General features: G+C 37.8%; 1 protein-coding gene across 2 annotated transcripts in view; it reads left to right on the top strand.

Moving 5' to 3' along the window:
• INSC (INSC spindle orientation adaptor protein) overlaps positions 1-19,640 on the top strand; it is a 143,225-nt gene that overhangs the window by 69,360 nt on the left and 54,225 nt on the right. For both annotated transcript variants that reach the window (XM_058159126.1, XM_058159135.1), the window contains 4 exons: positions 984-1,036; positions 1,489-1,612; positions 3,814-3,927; positions 11,799-11,924. In XM_058159126.1, the coding sequence (XP_058015109.1) occupies positions 984-1,036; positions 1,489-1,612; positions 3,814-3,927; positions 11,799-11,924 (417 nt within the window). The remainder of the gene's footprint in view (positions 1-983; positions 1,037-1,488; positions 1,613-3,813; positions 3,928-11,798; positions 11,925-19,640) is intronic.

Raw genomic sequence — 19,640 nt, 5'->3', positions numbered from 1 at the left:
CTGGCTGGCCCCGGAGTGGGGTGGGAATGGAGATTTTGCAATATCCTTCCCCCAGGAAAGGGGAGGGAATGGGGATTTTGCAGTATCCTTCCCCTGGAGTGGGATGGGAATGGAGATTTTGCAGTATCTTCCCCTGCCACGCCCACCAAGCCACGCCCACCAAGCCACGCCCACCAAGCCATACCACGCCCACCAAGCCATGCCTATCAAGCCACACCACACCACACCCAGCAAGCCACACCCACAGAACCAGTAGTAAACAAAAAATTGGATTTCACCACTGCTATTTACAGAGGAGTTGTGGGTGCTGTGATCCAGGACATCAGCTTGGAGATATTAAACTGTTCTGGATTTCAAATGAATATCTTATATCTTATTTTTAATGGAATTTTGGTTTTGTTTATTTTAATTAGCTGCTCTGAGTACTTTTTCAGAAGAATGGGTATTTCATGAATTTAGCAATCAGGTAATTCCTCTATAACTACCTGAAAAAAGAAAGAAAAAAAAAAGAAAGGAAGGAAGGAAGGTAGGTAGATAGATTTCCCCTCTCAATTCCATATAGGCGTAATTTGAATATTGGAACTTTGATTTTAGAGCTAACCCCCCCTTCATCCTCACCCTAGTCAATATCCTAAAACAGGGTTAGATGTGGGAGTATGAAAGACAGCCCACATAGTTTATTCCTCATTGTTATTCGATATCAAAAGGGAAGGGAAAAATAAAACCCCACATAGAATAACCAGGAGGGCATTTATATTTCTTCAGAGCCTTTGATATTCCCGCCCCTTCCTCCCAGAATAAAAAGGCCGATCTCCATTCTCAGCCCATCCTGCCATTGGCTGTATTTCTTAAGATTTATATTTTGCTTATCCTTGTACCTCTCATGAACTAGGGTTGAGTTAATTATGTGTATCTGAAAATAAAGGTCATACTTTGATATTTTTTCAAATAAGTTAATGGATTTCTATTCCTATCTTTTGCAGTATGAAAAAATGCTAGTGGAAAAATGCTCAGAGCTTACAACAGTTACTGAAAGGTAAACACTATTGATTCTTGAACTTTTACCTTAGCAAACCTATATTAAAAATTGTGGACATCCTTGATGGGTCGAGGAGCTACAATATTATGATAGATTTGAAACCAATAGGCCTCTTCCACTGACTTCTACCAAAGAAAACCTGACTTCTACCAGGTCTAATTAACATAAGTCTCCTCTTTGAATTAACAGCTAATGTGGTAGGGATTCAATATCTATTTTGCAGAAAAGTATGTATTTAATAGAAAAGAATGGGAAATCCCTAGGCTACAGATTGATATATTGGCGATTCACAAACTGAGGCAATCATATTAATTATGAATTTTAATTTACCTTTATATTGATGCTACAGAGCTGCTATTTGGTGTTGCATCTTGAATAGATCTTGGATTATAAATTACAGTGGCACCGGACTGACACTTTGGCATCTTGTTTTAAACATTTCCTTCTAGGTGCATACAGATTGAAGATGAACAAATATTAAAATCAATGAAATCTTGTATTAATGATGCGCTAACCACAGTGGCACAATATTTTTCACAACTGATAGAACTAGCTCTAACACATGAAATAAAGGTTAGTAAGTTTTTCTTTTTGGTAGTAAAACATATTTTGGCAGTTCTTCTATTTATATCTCTTTATATCTCTTAAGATACCTTGAAGTTTTTTATTGTCTCTAGAGACATATCTAATGTCTTTCATTCTAGGAGAACATTAAGACTGGGAATATAAACATTCTGGTGCATTAATCTCAATCATGCCATGCTTATCTTCCTAACACAAGCCTACTCTACAGTGTTGATAGAAAACTGTTCTGTAAGTCAAATGTTAGAGTAAATACAGGAGCATAGAAAATATTTTAGTTAAACTGTCACATAAAAGTAAAATCTCCTTTCCATCCAGGTTAACTCCTAGTGACAATATGAATACAGCTATGCTGTTTTCTTGGCAACAATTCTGAATAATAATAGCACTTAGCAATAGCACTTACACTTATATACCGCTTCTTAGTGCTTTGCAGCACTCTCTAAGTGGAGTGTGAGCATATTGCCCCCAACAATCTGGCTCCTCATTTTACCAACCTTGGAAGGATGGAAGGCTGAGTCAACCTTGAACTGGTCAGGATCGAACGCCTGGCTGTGGGGAAGTCAATCTGCAATACTGCATCCTACCCACTGCATAGCTCTTAGAGGAGAATATTTGTAACTCAGGGTTGAAATGAGGGGTCCTTGGTGCTTGGTGCTCTCTGAGCTTAGTTGTGGTTTTTTGTATGTGCAAACATTTTATTATTCAAACTAGGTAACACACAATCAGTGCTAGTAAGGAGTGAGGTTTGCTCATCATTGCTTAACGATTCCAAAATGATTTGCTCCCCACTTCTTTTTGTTTTGACTTTGTTGGAGTCTGGTTGGACCACAAAGGTCTCTTCTTCAGGTCTTACACATTCTGGAGGTAGATAGAAAAAAGAGGGACCTGATTACCTGTAGGAGTTGTTGACACTTGAGATTCAAAAGGCATTTTGCAGTATCCTTCCCCTGGAGTGGGGGGAGGAATGGAGATTTTGCAGTATTCTTCCCCTGTCATGCCCAGCAAGCCATGCCCAGCAAGCCACACTATGCCCAGCAAGCCATGCCCACAGAACCGGTAGTAAAAAGTTTGAATTTCACCACTGGGGGTGCCTCTTAGAGAAGAAGAGAGTACAACACAGAAAAAGGAGAATCTTTTCTTCTCTTTTCTCACCCCAGAGGAGCTAAAAGTTTTCCAGTTTCACAGTCTGGGGCTAGAGCAGGAAAAAAAACCCAGTTTTGGTTAAGGGAGAAAAGTGCCAGTTACCTGTGTCCTGAGAAGTTAACCTAATGATTACTAAGAACACCAATGGTAAGTAGCCTTGGAATATTGGGGGAGAAGGAAGGACAAGAGAAGAAAAAAGAAAGTAAAGATTCACTTCAATAGACATATGTCTACTGGGTCTGGCACATCTACAGAGCTAAGGAATATTTAATGATAAATACCTTTAACATTATCCAAATATTTTGAATTCTGGAATATACTCCATGCCTTTTTAGATACTTGTTTCCTAATAAAGTGTCGTGTCCCACTCCTCCGCTGACGGCCGGGTCAGGGAAATCCGAATCAGGTGTGCCTCTGCAGCGCTGCCAAAATCCTAGCAAAGTCCTCAAGGCAGGCAGGAGACCAGAAAGTGACTTCAGCAAGATATGTTTAGACTTTGCCTGACTCAGAGAATGCCAGAAAGCAGATCCTTTATATAGGCCATGGGGTGTGGCTCCATGACTCAGCACTTATCCAGGCCTGCCCCTCCCTTCCTTCTGTTGCCTCCGCCTATCAAGTCTTCTGACGCGAGGGTCACTCCAATCGGCAGCTGTTGGTAATTGACCTTCCTCAGGCTCACATGCTGTGGAGGAGGGGGAGGGGTCTAGTTGCTCCGTTTGCCTGGGCATGGAGCCAGAGCTGGGGGCTGGAGATACTTGCTCTTCTTCAGCCTGTCTGGGCATGGAGCCAGGGCTGGGGCTGGAAGGCATGCTAGGACATTCTTCAGCGTTCGGAAGCAGATAAGCAGACCCCGGCTGCGGTGAGAGCGGGCAAGAAACAACATAAAGTTGCTTCTCTATGAAGGGTAGTACTCTGAATATAATACTTGAAGAACAGCAGTTTTCTTCTTTCCAGTTGGAATGTCGGTCTGATTCTCTCTCTAAATACCCGAAGAGCAAAATTTTACAATTATTTCTTTTTGTCTCTGTTTTTGGTTTGTTACACAGAACCTGGTGAAAGAAATAGATACATCAGATAACCTCTACTCTGTAGAATCAGCTGTAAGCAACTTATTCAGCCTTACTCAAGAAGGATCCCATTTGTGTCGCATCATTGCAAAGGCAAGTTACCCTTGGGATGATTCTAGAACAACTATTTGTTGAGCTCCAGATGCGGGTGGCCTCCTTTTGTAATGTTTTGTCTCTCCCGTCCGAACATTAAAATGTAGATGTTTCTTTCCAGAGAAAATAATTAACATCGTAGGCTGTTGTTCTTAAAATTTAAGAATTACTACCGTATTGGTGTCATTTTATCTCAAAATTTACGTTCCCCATCTCTGCATATTTTCATTTTTCAGCAGTGATTATGAGAATGCGGGTCAAAATCAGAGGTGTATTCAGCAGATTTTGACCAGTTCTGAGAACTGGTAGCGGAAATTTTGAGTAGTTTGGAGAACTGGTAAATACCACCTCTGACTGGCCCCGCCCCCATCTATTCTCTGCCTCCCGAGTCCCAGCTGATTGAGAGGAAATGGGGATTTTGCAGTAACCTTCCCCCCGGCGTGGGGAGGGAATTGAGATTTTACAGTATCCTTCCCCTGTTACGCCCACTAAGCCACACCCACCAAGCAATGCCCACAGAACTGGTAGTAAAAATTTTTGAATCCCACCACTGGTCAAAATGCACCCCCCTCCTATTTGTAGGGAACATGTGGACTAGAGAAAAGAAGGAATATTGTACCCAAACATAGCTCTAATTTTATTACATGTTCCCTCCTGGCAGAACAAACTGTTAGTGGTGAATAGATTTAACAATTGTAATGCAAGAAGCAGAACCTACATAACGATGCTTAGCATTTCAGGTTTTAGCACTATTTGTCCATAATTTTCAGTACTTTTGTACGTGTATGTGTGCCTTTAAGTCAGTTTTGAATCCTAGTGACCATGTGGACTTGTCCATGCAGTTTGCTTAGCAAGACCTAGATTGCCATTTACTTCTTCTTGGGGCCAAGAAAGACTGCCTGGCTCAAAGACACCTATTTGGCTCCATGCCTGACAGGACTAAAATTCATCGTCTCCTGGTTTCTAGCCTGGTCCCTTTCACTACTCCACCAAATTGATACTCAACATTGACACTCAGCTATTCCTATTACTCCTTTTTGTAGACTTATAGAAAAGATTGAAAAAATAATTCCTGTCTGAGTGGAAGAATCAAAGCTCATTCAGGCTACAGAAGTTGTAATATTATAAATGTGACTTTGCATTGCACATCTAAGATTTCTCTCTTAGTTTATATGGATCAGGCATGCTAGAAGAATTTGTTCAATAAAAACAGGCTAAAATGAGAGAACTTCTAGTGGAAATGCTGAATTGGAAAAAGAAATTAGCTCCCCAAAGAAGGAAGAGAATTTAAAGTTGTTGATTCAAAAACTTGCTGAAAGTCACTGCTGTTTTGTTCCTTAGCTTTTGTACTGCATTATAGCACTTACTCATTCTTTACATTTTAGTTTATTTTAAAGAACCAATGTAATATAACAAAATGGGCGAAAGCTTTGAGATCACAAATGATAAAAGTTAAGAAGGGATTCTTATCTCCTAAATTCTTTGCTAAATTTATTTAGCTTTTATCACAGGTGAGATCAAAATACTCTCTAATATATCACCAACAATTCTTTTTCCAAAATCATTGATTTTTTTTTAAAGTGAAAAGTGGCCTTATGAATGCCTATATATCTAAGTTTTTTTCCTCACCAAACTTGGTTGATCAAATATAGACTTTTAAATAAATGAAATTAACTTGTTTTCTTTCACAGAGAGGCACAAATAAGTTTATTTGTCTATTATTACAGGCAATAGTGTGAAAATCAATGGCACTTAATACAAGAAATTGAATAGGTCACCATCAAAATCCTTCTTAGTCTGATAGTTAGAAATCCTCTTTATTACGTCTGCTTTTCCAGCAAAACTATTTAAAATCTGAAAACAAGAAGTCTTTAAAATGTTAAGCAATTTATTTTTCCCAATAAATTTTGGCTTAGGTTTATGAGAAGGTTCAGCTTCTTCTCATCTTTAAACTGCATGTCCACATAACCTCCTTAAGTCTGTCATTTGATTTGTACAGTATTGGAAATGTGAGATTCAGAAGAGCATGTGTCAGTTTGTAAACTCAGATTAAATTTGATATTTTTTAATTTTTTATTAAGATAATAATAATTTAAAATATAAATAAAAATAAAGGTTCCAAACTGGCTCGGTCACTGGGAGCAGAGATTTTGTCTTTTGAGCTGTTGGACTTGTGCTGGAGCCATCTTCAGGGAACTTCTCCCTAGCAGAGTGTGTGCGTCTCTTCAGCATGAGTCCAAAAGTTTGGAAGAGAAAACCTCTGGTCCCGGTGGCTGACCCAGATTGGATTCTGCAACATTATTCTGGGACACGTATATTCGCCTCTCTCAAGAAAATAAAGGTAGTAAGGAAATGGGAAGGGGAAAAAGAAGTGTATCTAAGTGCCAAACTTTGGAAACTAGCCACGGTCATCCCTGTCTTCAAAAAAGGAGACCCCAGCCTAGTTAAAAATTACAGATCAATCTCTTTATGCTGTGTCACCTGCAAAGTAATGGAATCAATCATCAACTAATCCATTACCCTCCACCTAGAAACAAACAACCTACTCTCTAATAAACAATTTGGTTTCAGAAAAAAAACTATCCTGTAATTTACATCTTCTATACTGCAAAAACATATGGACTACAAATCGTGATCAGGGCAAAGCAATAGATGCAATTTACATAGACTTCTGTAAAGCTTTTGACTCAGTGGTAGATGACAAACTTCTCCTAAAACTAAAATCCTACAGCATCTCCGGACCCCTCCACAATTGGATAACTGCTTTTCTACCAAACAGACAACAAGTGGTCAAAATAGGCAGTGCCCTATCAAATCCTGTTCCTGTCAATAGCAGCGTTCCCCAAGGCAGCGTTCTTGGACCAATATTCTTCATATTATACATTAATGATCTCTGTGACCATATTATAAGCAATTGTGTTCTCTTCGCTGATGATGTTAAACTATTTAACACTACCAACAATATAGCTACCCTTCAAAAAGACCTTGACTTTGTGTCGGAATGGTCAAAAACGTGGCAACTCCAAATCTCCAACAAATGCTCTGTCTTACACATTGGAAAAAAGAATCTTATAGATGACCCCCACCCTATTAAAGACCTTGGAGTTTTCATATCAAATGATCCCTGTGCCAAAGCCCACTGCAACTACATTGCAAAAAAGGCTTTAAGAGTTGTAAACTTAATCTTGCATAGCTTCTTCTCCAGAAACACTACACTACTAACCAAAGCATATAAAACATTTGCTAGACCAATTCTTGAATACAGCTCGTCTATCTGGAACCCATACCTCATTTCGGACATTAATACAATTGAGCGAGTCCAAAAATGTTTTACAAAAAGAGTTCTCCACTCCTCTGAATACAATAAAATACCTTATACCATCAGATTAGAAATACTGGATTTAGAAAATTTAGAACTCCGCCGCCTTCGATATGACCTGAGTTTAACTCACAGAATAATCTGCTACAATATCCTTCCAGTTGAAGACTACTTCAGCTTCAATCGCAACATTACACGAGCACACAATAGATTTAAACTTAATGTGAACCGCTCCAATCTTGACTGCAGAAAACATGACTTCAGTAATAGAGTTGTTAATGCCTGGAATTGACTACCTGACTCTGTGATCTCTTCCCAAAATCCCCAAAACTTTAACCAAAAACTATCTACTATTGACCTCACCCCATTCCTAAGAAGTCTGTAAAGGGCGTGCATAAGAGTAAAACGTGCCTACTGTTCCTGTCCTAATGTTCCCTTTGATTGTATCCAATTCATATAGTTTTTCTTTTTTATACTTATGCTTATATATATGCTTATATATTGTATAGTTATTTCTTGCTTACGCTTACATATACTATTGTGACAAATAAATAAATAAATAAATAAATAAATAAATAAATAAATAAATAAATAAATAAATAAATAAAATAAAGACATGACCTTAAAAAAAAAAGAATGAAGGGGAAAAGGAAAAAAAAAAGCATTGAACTTTTTTCAGCATGGTAAAATACAAAAATTACAGTCTCAACTTTTTACTTTTATAAACTTAGTAAATATTAGCCATTTCTGTAATGAAAAGCTAATCTAATCAGCAAATACCAAGGCCAAGATTTCAGACTGAATTTAACTTGAACCACTTTGAGATTGAAAGAGATTATCTGGGGGTGGGTGGGAAATATCCTTAGGCTATAATAGAGAAGTATTAAAAACACCTGCAACTGTTTCATTATATTTTTTTTTTGCAAAAAGAAATAAAAGCAGCAGGGATGATAACCCTTTAATGGTTTATGCCAAGTTTCCAACATTATGATGATTGCAAAAGGATTATGCACTTCAGTTATTTTCTACATGTAAAGAACAGCGAGGATGAGGATAAAGAGGGATAAAGCAATTATGTTTATCCTCACTTCCTACCCATGAATGAAGAGTTTATCTCTCTTAAGCATGATTGAACAAAATTAAAATTATGAACTTGGCTGGATGTAGTATATCTGAAAGAGCATCCGGTATAGTTGACTGACTCTCTTAACATTATCGCAAAGATAGTTATTCAAACCTTTTTATTTGCCAAGCAAATGTTTGTTTGAAATCTTCAGACTTGTTCTTGGTGGAAGCAGACCAGAAGAAAGAACTACTATGGCCTAGAATGGGGGTTTTCAACCGTGGCAACTTTAAGACTTGTGGACTTCAACTCCCAGGATTCTGGGAGTCGAAGTCCACAAGTCTTAAAGTTGCCAAGGTTGGAGACCCCTGGCCTAGAACATGGTTTGCAGTGCCAATGCAGTATGGTGCCCTCTCACTTTCCAGAGATGATGAGCTGGTTACTCAGATATTTGCTTTCTCCCAGAATAGAAAGTTATTAAAAATAATGTCTCTCCTGGCAAAGGGATTCTTCAATGCTCATTGTTTTAAAGCTCCTTTGGGAAGATTTTTTATTTTAAAAGGACAAGATATAAATTATCCTAATAAATAATAAAGAGGCAGTTTGGTTAAAGGCCCCAGGCCAGAAACCAAAAGACTAAGTTTGTAGGCACAAAGCCAGCTGGAGGCCAATGACTCTCTCTCTCAGACCTAGGAAGAAGACAATGGCACTTCTGAAAAATCTCCAAATCATTTGTCTACATAGTCATCAGGAACAGCGATTGACTGAAGGCACTAAATGAGTAATCTATTGTTTCCATTTTTCAAGATTAAAAGTGGCATACAAAGAACCATCAAGCTATTTTTATATGTAACAATGTTCATAGCAATCGATGTGCTTTTGCTATTGCATATAGCGCCCAACTGCAGTGACTTCAAGAGTGAGTGATTTGAAAATAAAGTCTTTGCTTGTGGTATTAATTCCAGAAATCAATAGAATTTCATTCACATTTTTGGTTGTATCTGTGCCAATAAAGCTTTCTGAATTGCTTTGTAGCCATATACTACAAATGAAAAAGGATTATTTCACAAAACTGAAAACCATTTAGATCAAAATCCTAATTACATTTATCTGCAAATAATTCCCATCTAGTCAGTAATAAACTCTCTGTAGGGCTAAGCAGATTCAAGATTATTTCTACACTAGCCAGTTCTTGTATTGAACCTTCAGAAGGTTGCTAGAGATTGGCTTGGAGCTTAGAATGGATTGGATCTAATTAGTTTTTGAATGAAAGACTATCTGGGAACATCAGTGTTACAAACTAGATTGTAAAATAATAATAAAACAAAAGATCAGCTCAACAGAGAAACAAAAGCCCAGCTTCTAATTAAAAAGATGATTTTGGAAAACTGCAAGAAAAAGAAGACCAACCTGAATGTACTTTGCATTGATTATAAAAATCCATTTCACTCCCTAAAACATGATTAAATAATCAAGTGCCTAGAAATAACAGGAATCAGTAGAAACATCAGACGTTTTGTGTGAATGGAAGGCATAGTTGTTGGTCAATGATGATAAACTGGGAGCAGTTAATATCAAGAGATGAATCTTTCAAGGAGACCCACTCTCCTCACTGCTGTCTGTCACTGCATTGATTCATTTATCACAATACTGAACAATTTAGGCCATGACTACCCAACATCAAAACCATCTGCAAGGGAAAAACACTTCCTTTACATGGATGACCTGAAGCTATATGGCAAAACACCTAAAATGGAATTGCTGCTCAGTGCTGTATACACAGCCAAAATATTGCAACGGAGTTTGGAATGGATAAATGTGCCACCATTTGGCAAGGAGGCACATAGATTTTATTAGTGGAATAAAGGAATGAAGACAACCAATTGGTTTAATGCAGGAATCTGCAACCTTAAATACTCAAAGAGCCATTTGGACCTGTTTCCCACAGATAAGAGCCACAAAACCCTTCCCGTGCCTGACTATTTCTTGAGCGGCCAAAAAACTAGCATATGTAGTTGAATTAAACATTCTGTTTTCTTCTGAAACTTTTCTTTTCTTGGATTTATTCGTGATTGGCCTACCGGGGGTTGAAAAGCTCAATAAATTGCATGCTGGCGGATGTTGCACATTGGTGGTTGTGACGCATATTTTGAGTGACAGGGAGCTGCAGGAGAGGGGTGAAAGAGCCACATGCAGCTCCAGAGCCGCAGGTTGCTGACCCCTGGTTTAATGGTTAAAGCATCAGATTAGAAACCTGGAGGCAGTAAATTCTAATCCTGCCTCAGGCACACACACAGTTGGGGGACCCCCCCCTCCCTCTCTCTCTGTTGTTTCCTTGTCTTGAGAACTAATAAAACAATGTCCTCTAGAGAGCATTCAGTTTTAGCATCAATTTAGAGACATTCAAACTACTAGAAACAGTTTAATTTTATTTTGCGATAAAGCTGAGATAAGTAGCTATGTTTCTGTTGCACCAGGAGACTTTAAACTTTAAGGACTAAAACACATATTTTTTAACAGATGAGAACCTAATTGCTGAATAAACCGTGAACTGGGTCTATGCAGGTAGTCACTATACAAAGAATTGGCCTGGGCAAAATTAAGCAGTTTGCTTAATTTTCAATTCATGGTTTACTTCCTGTGATTGTGATAGGTGTTAAGCAGGAACTACTAAAAGGACAATAATAAAACGATAGAGTTGGAAGGAACCATTTAAAACACTGCATCACACCCCTCCCCCACAAACATTTGTGATAAATGGTTGTCTGGCTTCTCCTTCAGCAATCTGTGCTTTTGGATTAATCCACACATTTGGAATTTGGAGACCATTTTATGGCTACTGTAATAGGCTCAACCAATCACCAAATACTTATTTAGCAGAAATGAAGTTATTCTCCATTACTTCATATAATCTCTTAGATGCTTTCTATTACTATTATTTTTTCCTGAACTTGAGGCACACTGCCAAACAAGTACTGAGTCACAGCCAACCACCATTTTATTTTCTAAAAATGCCTCTGGGGTTTACCTGGAGTCCAGAAACATTCCTGGAAATAAAAATTATGCGTGAGGATGTTTCTTTGTTTTGCAGAATACTAGATGTCCTTTATTTTTAATTAAAATGCTTTTTTTAAAAAAAAAAGGCAATTAGAAAGCTTGTTGGGGGTATTTTGATACAGATATTGGAACACACAGGGAGTGTACTGGGACCTGATTCTAGAACATGGCTTCTTCTATTGAACCACTTGTATTATTGGGATGTTTTCTTCCACCTCCTCCTCCTCCTCCTCCTCCTCCTCCTCCTCCTCCTCCTCCTCCTCCTCCTCCTCCTCCTCCTCCTCCTCCTCCTCCTCCTCCTCCTCCTCCTCTTCTTCTTCTTCTTCTTCTTCTTCTTCTTCTTCTTCTTCTTCTTCTTCTTCTTCTTCTTCTTCTTCTTCTTCTTCTTCTTCTTCTTTTGTAGTCTTACTTCAACTTTTTTTTTTCTTGTAGGAAGGAGGTATTGTTGCCTTGCTTAAAATCTGCCGTCAGGATCGCTTCAGATGCCTATATCCTCAAATACTCCGGACACTGGCCTCAGTATGTTGTGTGGAAGAAGGAATCCAACAGCTGGAAAAGGTATCATCTCCATCTCTTCTGTCTGTAAAAACAATGTCCTGTCCTTAGCAGATTGCTAACACGTGTGTCGTGCAACCCAAAAGTTCAAATATTAATTGCAGGATCCAGTCTGGGTTGGTCACTGGGACCAGAGATTTTGACTTCCGAGCTTTTGGACTCATGCTGGAGCCCATCTTCAGGGAACTTCTCCCTAGCAGACTGTGTGCTGTTCTGTGTGTGGTATTTATAGGACCTGTTGTACGCGGCTTTTTAGATGTCGTTTGGGGTGTGTTAATGGCTGGTATTGATTATCCAATAGAGTTTTTTTACAAATAGTGCTGGTGATAGATTTTAAAATAATTCTTCAGGTTTATATCTCAGCAGATGGGTTGGGTGGAATGTTGCAAATATTACTCCAAGGAAATCAATACGATTGCTATTTGCTATTTAGTTTAATAGCTGGGAACAGCCTGTTCATTGGGATATGAGTTTGTGCCTGCAGATTCTAAACACCACATATAATCCTGCTGTGTAGAATGATTCCTTTATGCAGCTTTATAAAGTTTCCCTTCATTTTGGTCATAACAGAATAAATACGATGCTATGCATAAGATCCAAGAGAGAGGATGTTGCAACAAAATCACTCTCTGTGATATTAGATTAATTGTTCCTGTCATAGTTTATATGTGGTCATAAATATCCCTGAGATTATTTCCACTTTATTTCTGGCACAGCTTTCCTCCCAGAAATACAAGGTTGCACGAACACCTTGATCCCACTCCATAGTTAAATTCCTCCAGTTAGTCACCATTATCTAACTTTTCTTTTTTCCTTTATTTCCTGAGCAAATCGGTACATCTTCAAACATGAACTGCAACCAGCCTAAATGTTTATTTTCTAGAAGTAGCTAGAGAGTATACTGTGACTGGAGCTTTCAACCATTTTGAAAATAAATTTGATATTAAAGAAGTATAGTTTAGCAGCATTTCAATATCTAATTATTTTTAAGCAAAAGTAACTAAAAAGACAATAGCCTAGTAGCATTTCATGTATAGGTAGGTACTCATTGAACATATCTGCATTCCCTTGCACATCTACATACATTTGCTTAAGAGCTGTCCATTGCTAATGGCATATGAGTTGTAATAAGCAATTCTGAAGACTCTAAACACAAAGCATCTTGAAACTTTCCCTGTCCACTGATGGAACAGGGTTTGAGGTAATAACAGTTCAAGTACCCACAACTATCTGGGTTACCTTCAAAATTGAAATTATGAATTACCAGTTTTTGCTTTCCCATGTTTAGTTTAAGTGAAGATAATAAATTCCATTTTCTGAACACCCAACACTTTCACAATTTATAATTTCCTGTTGGAATGGTACCCTTGAATTGCCTGTAATGGTACTATTGTTAACCATGCATTGCCATAAAGTAAATGCAGTGGGTCTGAAAAGAAGTATATGAAATTACAATATATGAATTTGTTAGATTATTTTGTGTAGAAATTTATGCGTTCAGAAAAAAAAATATCACTGAAATGTTGAGTGTTTTATATGGATTCAGGTCCTTTTCTGGTCATCTTTGAAATGTCACCTTGTATGGTAATGAGACGGCACATCACCTCATCACCATAAAATTTACCATGTATATAGATTTATATTCATTGTGAGACAAATATAACAACTGCTTATCAGAAAAAGGTACTTTAATTTTTTTAATTTTATTTTTTTTACAAAAGCTAATTTTAACTCTGAGTGGTAGATACTTGACGAAGTCTGAAGCAAGCCGTTATCACCATTTTTCATTTGAGTTGTTGATAGGGTTCAATTCTTCAGAAATTCATTGTTGAACAAAGGAAAACAAAGGCTACCAATTACTTACTAAATAACGGTATTCTTCATATTTGATAAAACACATCTTGTATTTGAACAATGTGCCTTTTCTACAAAATAATATTACTTCATTTCTACTTTACAATGACATGCTTTGTAATTAAGTGGTTAGGATGGAAGAAAAGACGAGGGACAGAACATCCTTAACCAAAGGAAATTCCTTCCCCCTCGCACATTTATACACATTTAGAAACACACTGGATTAAATTTCTCAGTTTTTTTCTTCTTGTTGTCTATATTTGTAACCTATGAAAGATTTATAAAGACATGTTGATAATATTTTAAGAATCTGAACTGCAGCAGGAATAACTAATAGAATGGAAAGTAAATAAAGAAATGTGTGAATTATGTAAATGATTCTACTATACAGGTAGTCCTTGACTTACAACCACAACTGAGCCCAAAATTTCTGTTGTTAAGTGAGACATTTGTTTTGCCCCATTTTACGACCTTTCTTGCCACGATTGTTAAGTGAATCACTACAGTTGATAAGTTAGTAACCCGGTTGTTAAGTGAATCTAATTTCCCCATTGAGTTTGCTTGTCAGAAGGTCACAAAAGGGGATCATGTGACCTCAGGACACAGCAACTCTCATAAATATCAGACAGTTGCCAAACATCTGAATTTTGATGACATGATCATGGGGATGCTACAAAGGTTGTAACTGTAAAAAACGGTCATAAGTCATTTTTTTCAGTGCTGTTGTAATGTTGAATGGTCACTAAATGAACTGTGGTAAATTGAGGACTATATGTGGTTCTTGCAATTATTTGATAATCATTTGTAATGAAAATTTGATTTGACCACTCTTTGCTTTCCAATTGCGTTTCTTCCTGCTGCATCCTCATTTTTGTTTCTGACAACTATCTTACAGATAGTTGTTGAGGTACCCTAGGAGAGGAGTCAGATGCTAGTTTTCCCCCCTTGGTTTTAGTTTTAGTTTCTATGGTGGAAATAAGACAGAGGTTGTTTTTTTGGTGACACTTCCCAAGCTTTGAAATGTTCTTCCAAGTAAAAATAATTTGACAGTGGCACACAATAGTTGATAGGCACTGGGGTTTATTTTTAGGTGATTAGCTTTATTGTTTTTAGTACTTAAAATGCAATCGTTTACTCCTAGTAGCGTGGTTTTAGTTTTTCTACTTTGACTATTGCTTTGATTTTTGTGTTTTATATTAATTTTTGCTCTGCTGGCATGTTTGTTCTATATATTTAGTATATTTTAAATTATCATTACAATGCTCATAAATGTTTTTCTGAGGCATATACAATAAATCAAGTGCATTAGCAGTGAAGAGAAAAAATATTGGTTATGCTACATTAACAAACACCGCGGGGGTGGATGGGTGGGATTCAATAGAATATATATTTTGTGTACTAATAGGTCCAGTTTCAATCCTTGGTACATCTAAACACTAAGTGTTCAGGGAAGAAAAGTATTTGTCCTTCATGAATTTTATTTATTTTCTGTAATATTTTTGGGTGAGTGGGTGGGGGAGAGAGTCAGTGCTGACTCATGGCAAGATTTTCAGAAGTCATTTGTCATTGCCTCTTTCCTGAAGCTGAGAGTGAGAGACTGGTCCCAAATCTACAGTTGGCTTTGGGCCTAAAGCAGGACTAGAATTTACAGTCTCCTGGTTTCCAGCCTGGTACCTTAACCACTACACCAAACCAGCTCTTACTTCTGTAACTGTGGTTTGCTAAATTAAAATAATTCTATCAGATGTATAGATGTACGGAACCTCGCCTTAGCCCTACAGAGAGATTGGCAGGTTAAAATATGGTTGACCACAAACAAGACAATCACATTTTAACTTGGCAATCCATAGCCTTTGAATTTCTAATAAGGTAAGTTATGCAGAGGAAGAATTATTGTTCTTGTCTTTCCTGTTTTACATGGAAAAACAAAACTAGATCTAAGCAAGAGGCTGATATTGTCTCAGGGGTGAAGTCCAGCAGGTTCTGACAGGTTCTGGAGAACCGGTAGCAGAAATTTTGATCAGTTCGGAGAACTGGTAGCGGAAAATTTGAGTAGTTCAGAGAATTGGCGAATTCCACCTCACCTTCCATCCCAGGAGTGAGGAGGGAATGGGGATTTTGCAGCATTCTTCCCTTGGAGTGGGGTGATGGTGTATTTGAAAAACAACGGCAAGGAGCGAGCGAGCTCTAAGCTGACAGCTCTTTTATATTGGAGCTGTCAACAGTTCAGCCAATCGCAGCTCCTTAATTCTCCTGCCGGCAATAGCATTGGCGGTTAACCAATCGACTGCGGGTTACTGGTCACGTGTTCTCCAGCCAAACATAACAGGTGGAAATGGAGATTTTGCAGTATCCTTCCCTGGAGTGGGGTGGTAATGGGGATTTTGCAGTATCCTCCTCCTGCCATGGCCATCAAGCCATGCCCACCAAGCCACACCACATCCACCAAGCCACACCCACAAAACCGGTAGTAAAAAAAAATGGATTTCACCACTGTATTGTCCCCAAAACATACTTTTCAAACATCATGGCCAATTCCTCTTTACCGAGTGAGAGAGGACCTGAAGAGGGTTGCAACCAGGGGTGAAATCCAGCAGGTTCTGACAGGTTCTGGAGAACTGGTAGTAGAAATTTTGAGCAGTTTGGAGAACCGGCAGATACCACTTCTGGCTGGCTCCAGAGCAGGGTGGGAATGGAGATTTTGCAGTATCCTTCCCCTGCCATGCCCACCAAGCCACGCCCACCAAGCCACACCATGCCCACCAAGCGCGCCCACAGAATTGGTAGTAAAAATTTGGATTTCACCACTGGTTGCAACCATGTTCAACTGAAGGCAATCGGTTCCCCGAGAACTCTGAGTAGGCAATAATTCTGACAACATGGAGATTTGTAGATAGGTTCACAGAAATAGGTCTCTAAATTTATTTTATATAAAATGGGCAAAAGTAAAAAAAAAAGTCACCCTATTCTCAGGAATATTGGCAATGGGACTTGTATGAAAGGCCTGCATCATATTTTAGTCCTCAGATGAGAAGAAGTGTCTACACAGACATTCCCCAGGGTTGAGTATCATGAACCAACTGAGTTCAGCATTTATTTATTACAGGTAATCCTTGACTTACAACAGTTCAGTTAGTGATCGTTCAAAGTTACAGCAGCAGTGAAAAAAGTGATTTATGACCTTTTTTTCCACACTTACGACCACTGCAGCATTGGCAACTGACTCAGATTTATGGTGGTTGCAGAATTCTGGGGTCATGTGATTATTCTTTGTGACCTTCTGACAAGCAAAGTCAATGGCGAAGCCAGTTTCACTTAACAACCATGTGACTAATTTAACAACTGCAGTGATTCGCTTAACAAATGTGGCAAGAAAAGTTATAAAATGGGACAAAACCCACTTAACAAATTGCTCACTTAGCAACATAAATTCTAGGCTCAGTTGTGGTCTTAAGTTGAGGACTACCTGCAGTACATTAGGTATTTTTTCGAAGAAACCTATTGTTCTAGAGGACAGATAACACCATGAAAACGGAAGTTGTTTGGTGGCAAAGTAATGCAATCATCAGCCAATCAAAATGATTTTGTTATCAATTGGTTGTCTAAGTTCAGAATACTTAAACCAACATCATTTCATTGGATAAGGCAGGCAATATCCCCTAATGGGATATTTAATGCTGCATTGCGGTAATTGGGACTCACCCTCACCAAAAAGATTATGGCACTTTGTTGCAGAAGATAGTAGCAACATATTGCACATGTTTCTCACATGATAAAAGCCAGTCTTTCTGAGTCAATAGCAGTGTTGAAGTAATGAAAAACTCTGGCTTTGTTATTTTTCATTGTAATTACAGTGCTTTCAAACTACTTAGAGGAAATGAAAGGGATCAGTGGAAAATGTAGCATGTGTGGCTGTACCTTTGGGAAATGAAATCCCTACTTGTCAAGTAACTTCAATTAAAGGCACAGCTGAATGTCAGGCAAGATCAACAGATTCTAAAGTTGTGAGATATATCTATTATCAAATCACATTCTGGTGATGGGGGAAAAAAATCCAAAAATCATCTTTCTAGTACAATTCTAAGAACACAGGTAGTCCTGGCTTACAACAGTTCTCTTAGTGACCGTTATATATTGATATATATAATTTTATATATATATATATATATATATATATATATATATATATATATATATATATATATATATATATATATATATATATATATATATATATAATATAAATATAATATTTATATTGATATATTGATCATCAATTGTGTTGTAAATGTTGTACCTTGATGAACGTATCTTTTCTTTTATGTACACTGAGAGCATATGCACCAAGACAAATTCCTTGTGTGTCCAATCACACTTGGCCAATAAAATTCTATTCTATTCTATTCAAAGTTACCATGGCACTGAAAAAAGTGACTTATGACCATTTTTCACACTTATGACTGCTGCAGCATCCCCAGGATCATGTGATTTACATTCAACTGACTCACATTTATGATGATTGTAGTGTCCCATGGCATGGGATCCCCTTTTGCGACCAAGCAAGGTCAATGTGGAACCATGTTACTATTTAAGAACTGCAGTGATTCACTTAACAAATTTGGTGAGAAAAGTCGTAAAAATGAGGCAAAACTCACTTAACAAATTTCTCACTTAGCAACATAAATGTTGAGCTCAGTTGTGGTCGTAAGCTGAGGACTACCTGTATTTCTATTTTGAAATTATGGGGACATGGTTAAAGTTTCAAAAAGTCCAGGTGCAAGCTGCCTATTTCTTATTTAATACCTCAGGATACATTGGAGAATAGTAGAAAAAACGTTTCTTCCTGTTTGATGTATAGGTGTTAATATTATAATAATCACAATATTTCCTCGAGATTTGTCTCCTTAATCAAAGAACTCTTCAGAAAAAGCTGTACCAATTTACCTTACAAGATTGTTGTGAGACAAAAATTGGGACGGCTTTGCCATGTATATTTACCCTGAATTCTGGAGGGAGGGGAAGCACAAGAAACATGCAATTGTGTACTGTCCATGTAAGTCTACTATCTGTTACCTTGGTCTGGTTGTGATTAATGTAAGGCACTATCTAGCTTAGCAATAAAATGCTGGACCTAGGAATATCAGATTCATAATAGTTAAAACACTTTCCCACCCCAGTCGTTTTTGTTTGGTGCATTTTAACATTACATTTGTCCATTTAATGTTCTGAACAGCACACGTTGTGGTTATCATATGGGCTTCAGCTGTAAGACACAGACTTAAGAAAAGGCCTTTAAGATTCACAGCTTTAAGCATGTATGAAAGGCCTTTGCAATGGTAAGATTGGAATACAAAAGAAGAAGAAAAGAGTTAAATGTATCTATAAGCAGCTTGCATCCCTAACCTCTTTCATATTCTGAGAAAGCAGCTATAATGGAAGTTAGCAAAATTGGTCTGAAGGATGTGGTACTCTGACTATAATGCTTTCAGACAGATGGGATGCAGACAAGCAGATTGCTCTGTTATTAAAACGAGGGCATCTGTCCAGAGCATTAGAGAGCCACAGCAAATTCTGGATGTTGCCAGAAGGGTTCAACTGAAAATTTCTTACTCAGGGATAATGTTTAATTAGAGTGAGAGGAATGCAGTACCATGCCAGTACTGAATATCAGTTGCAGCAATATAAATTAACACCTATGCTTTGCGTCATAGCAGACAATGCATTAAATAAAACTACTTCTCTGGAACTTATAAGCAAGGAAAAGGCAGTATTTACCATTGTGAACATTTTTGCAAATAGCTGTCCCAATATTAAGATTGGACAAGGTCTATTTGCTTAAAATATAATGAAGAATATGGATTAGGC

Source organism: Ahaetulla prasina, chromosome 1 (genome assembly GCF_028640845.1).
Source record: "Ahaetulla prasina isolate Xishuangbanna chromosome 1, ASM2864084v1, whole genome shotgun sequence".
NCBI lineage: Eukaryota > Metazoa > Chordata > Lepidosauria > Squamata > Colubridae > Ahaetulla > Ahaetulla prasina.
The sequence above is the reverse complement of the archived record's forward strand: the minus strand, read 5'-3'. Positions and strand labels throughout refer to the sequence as shown.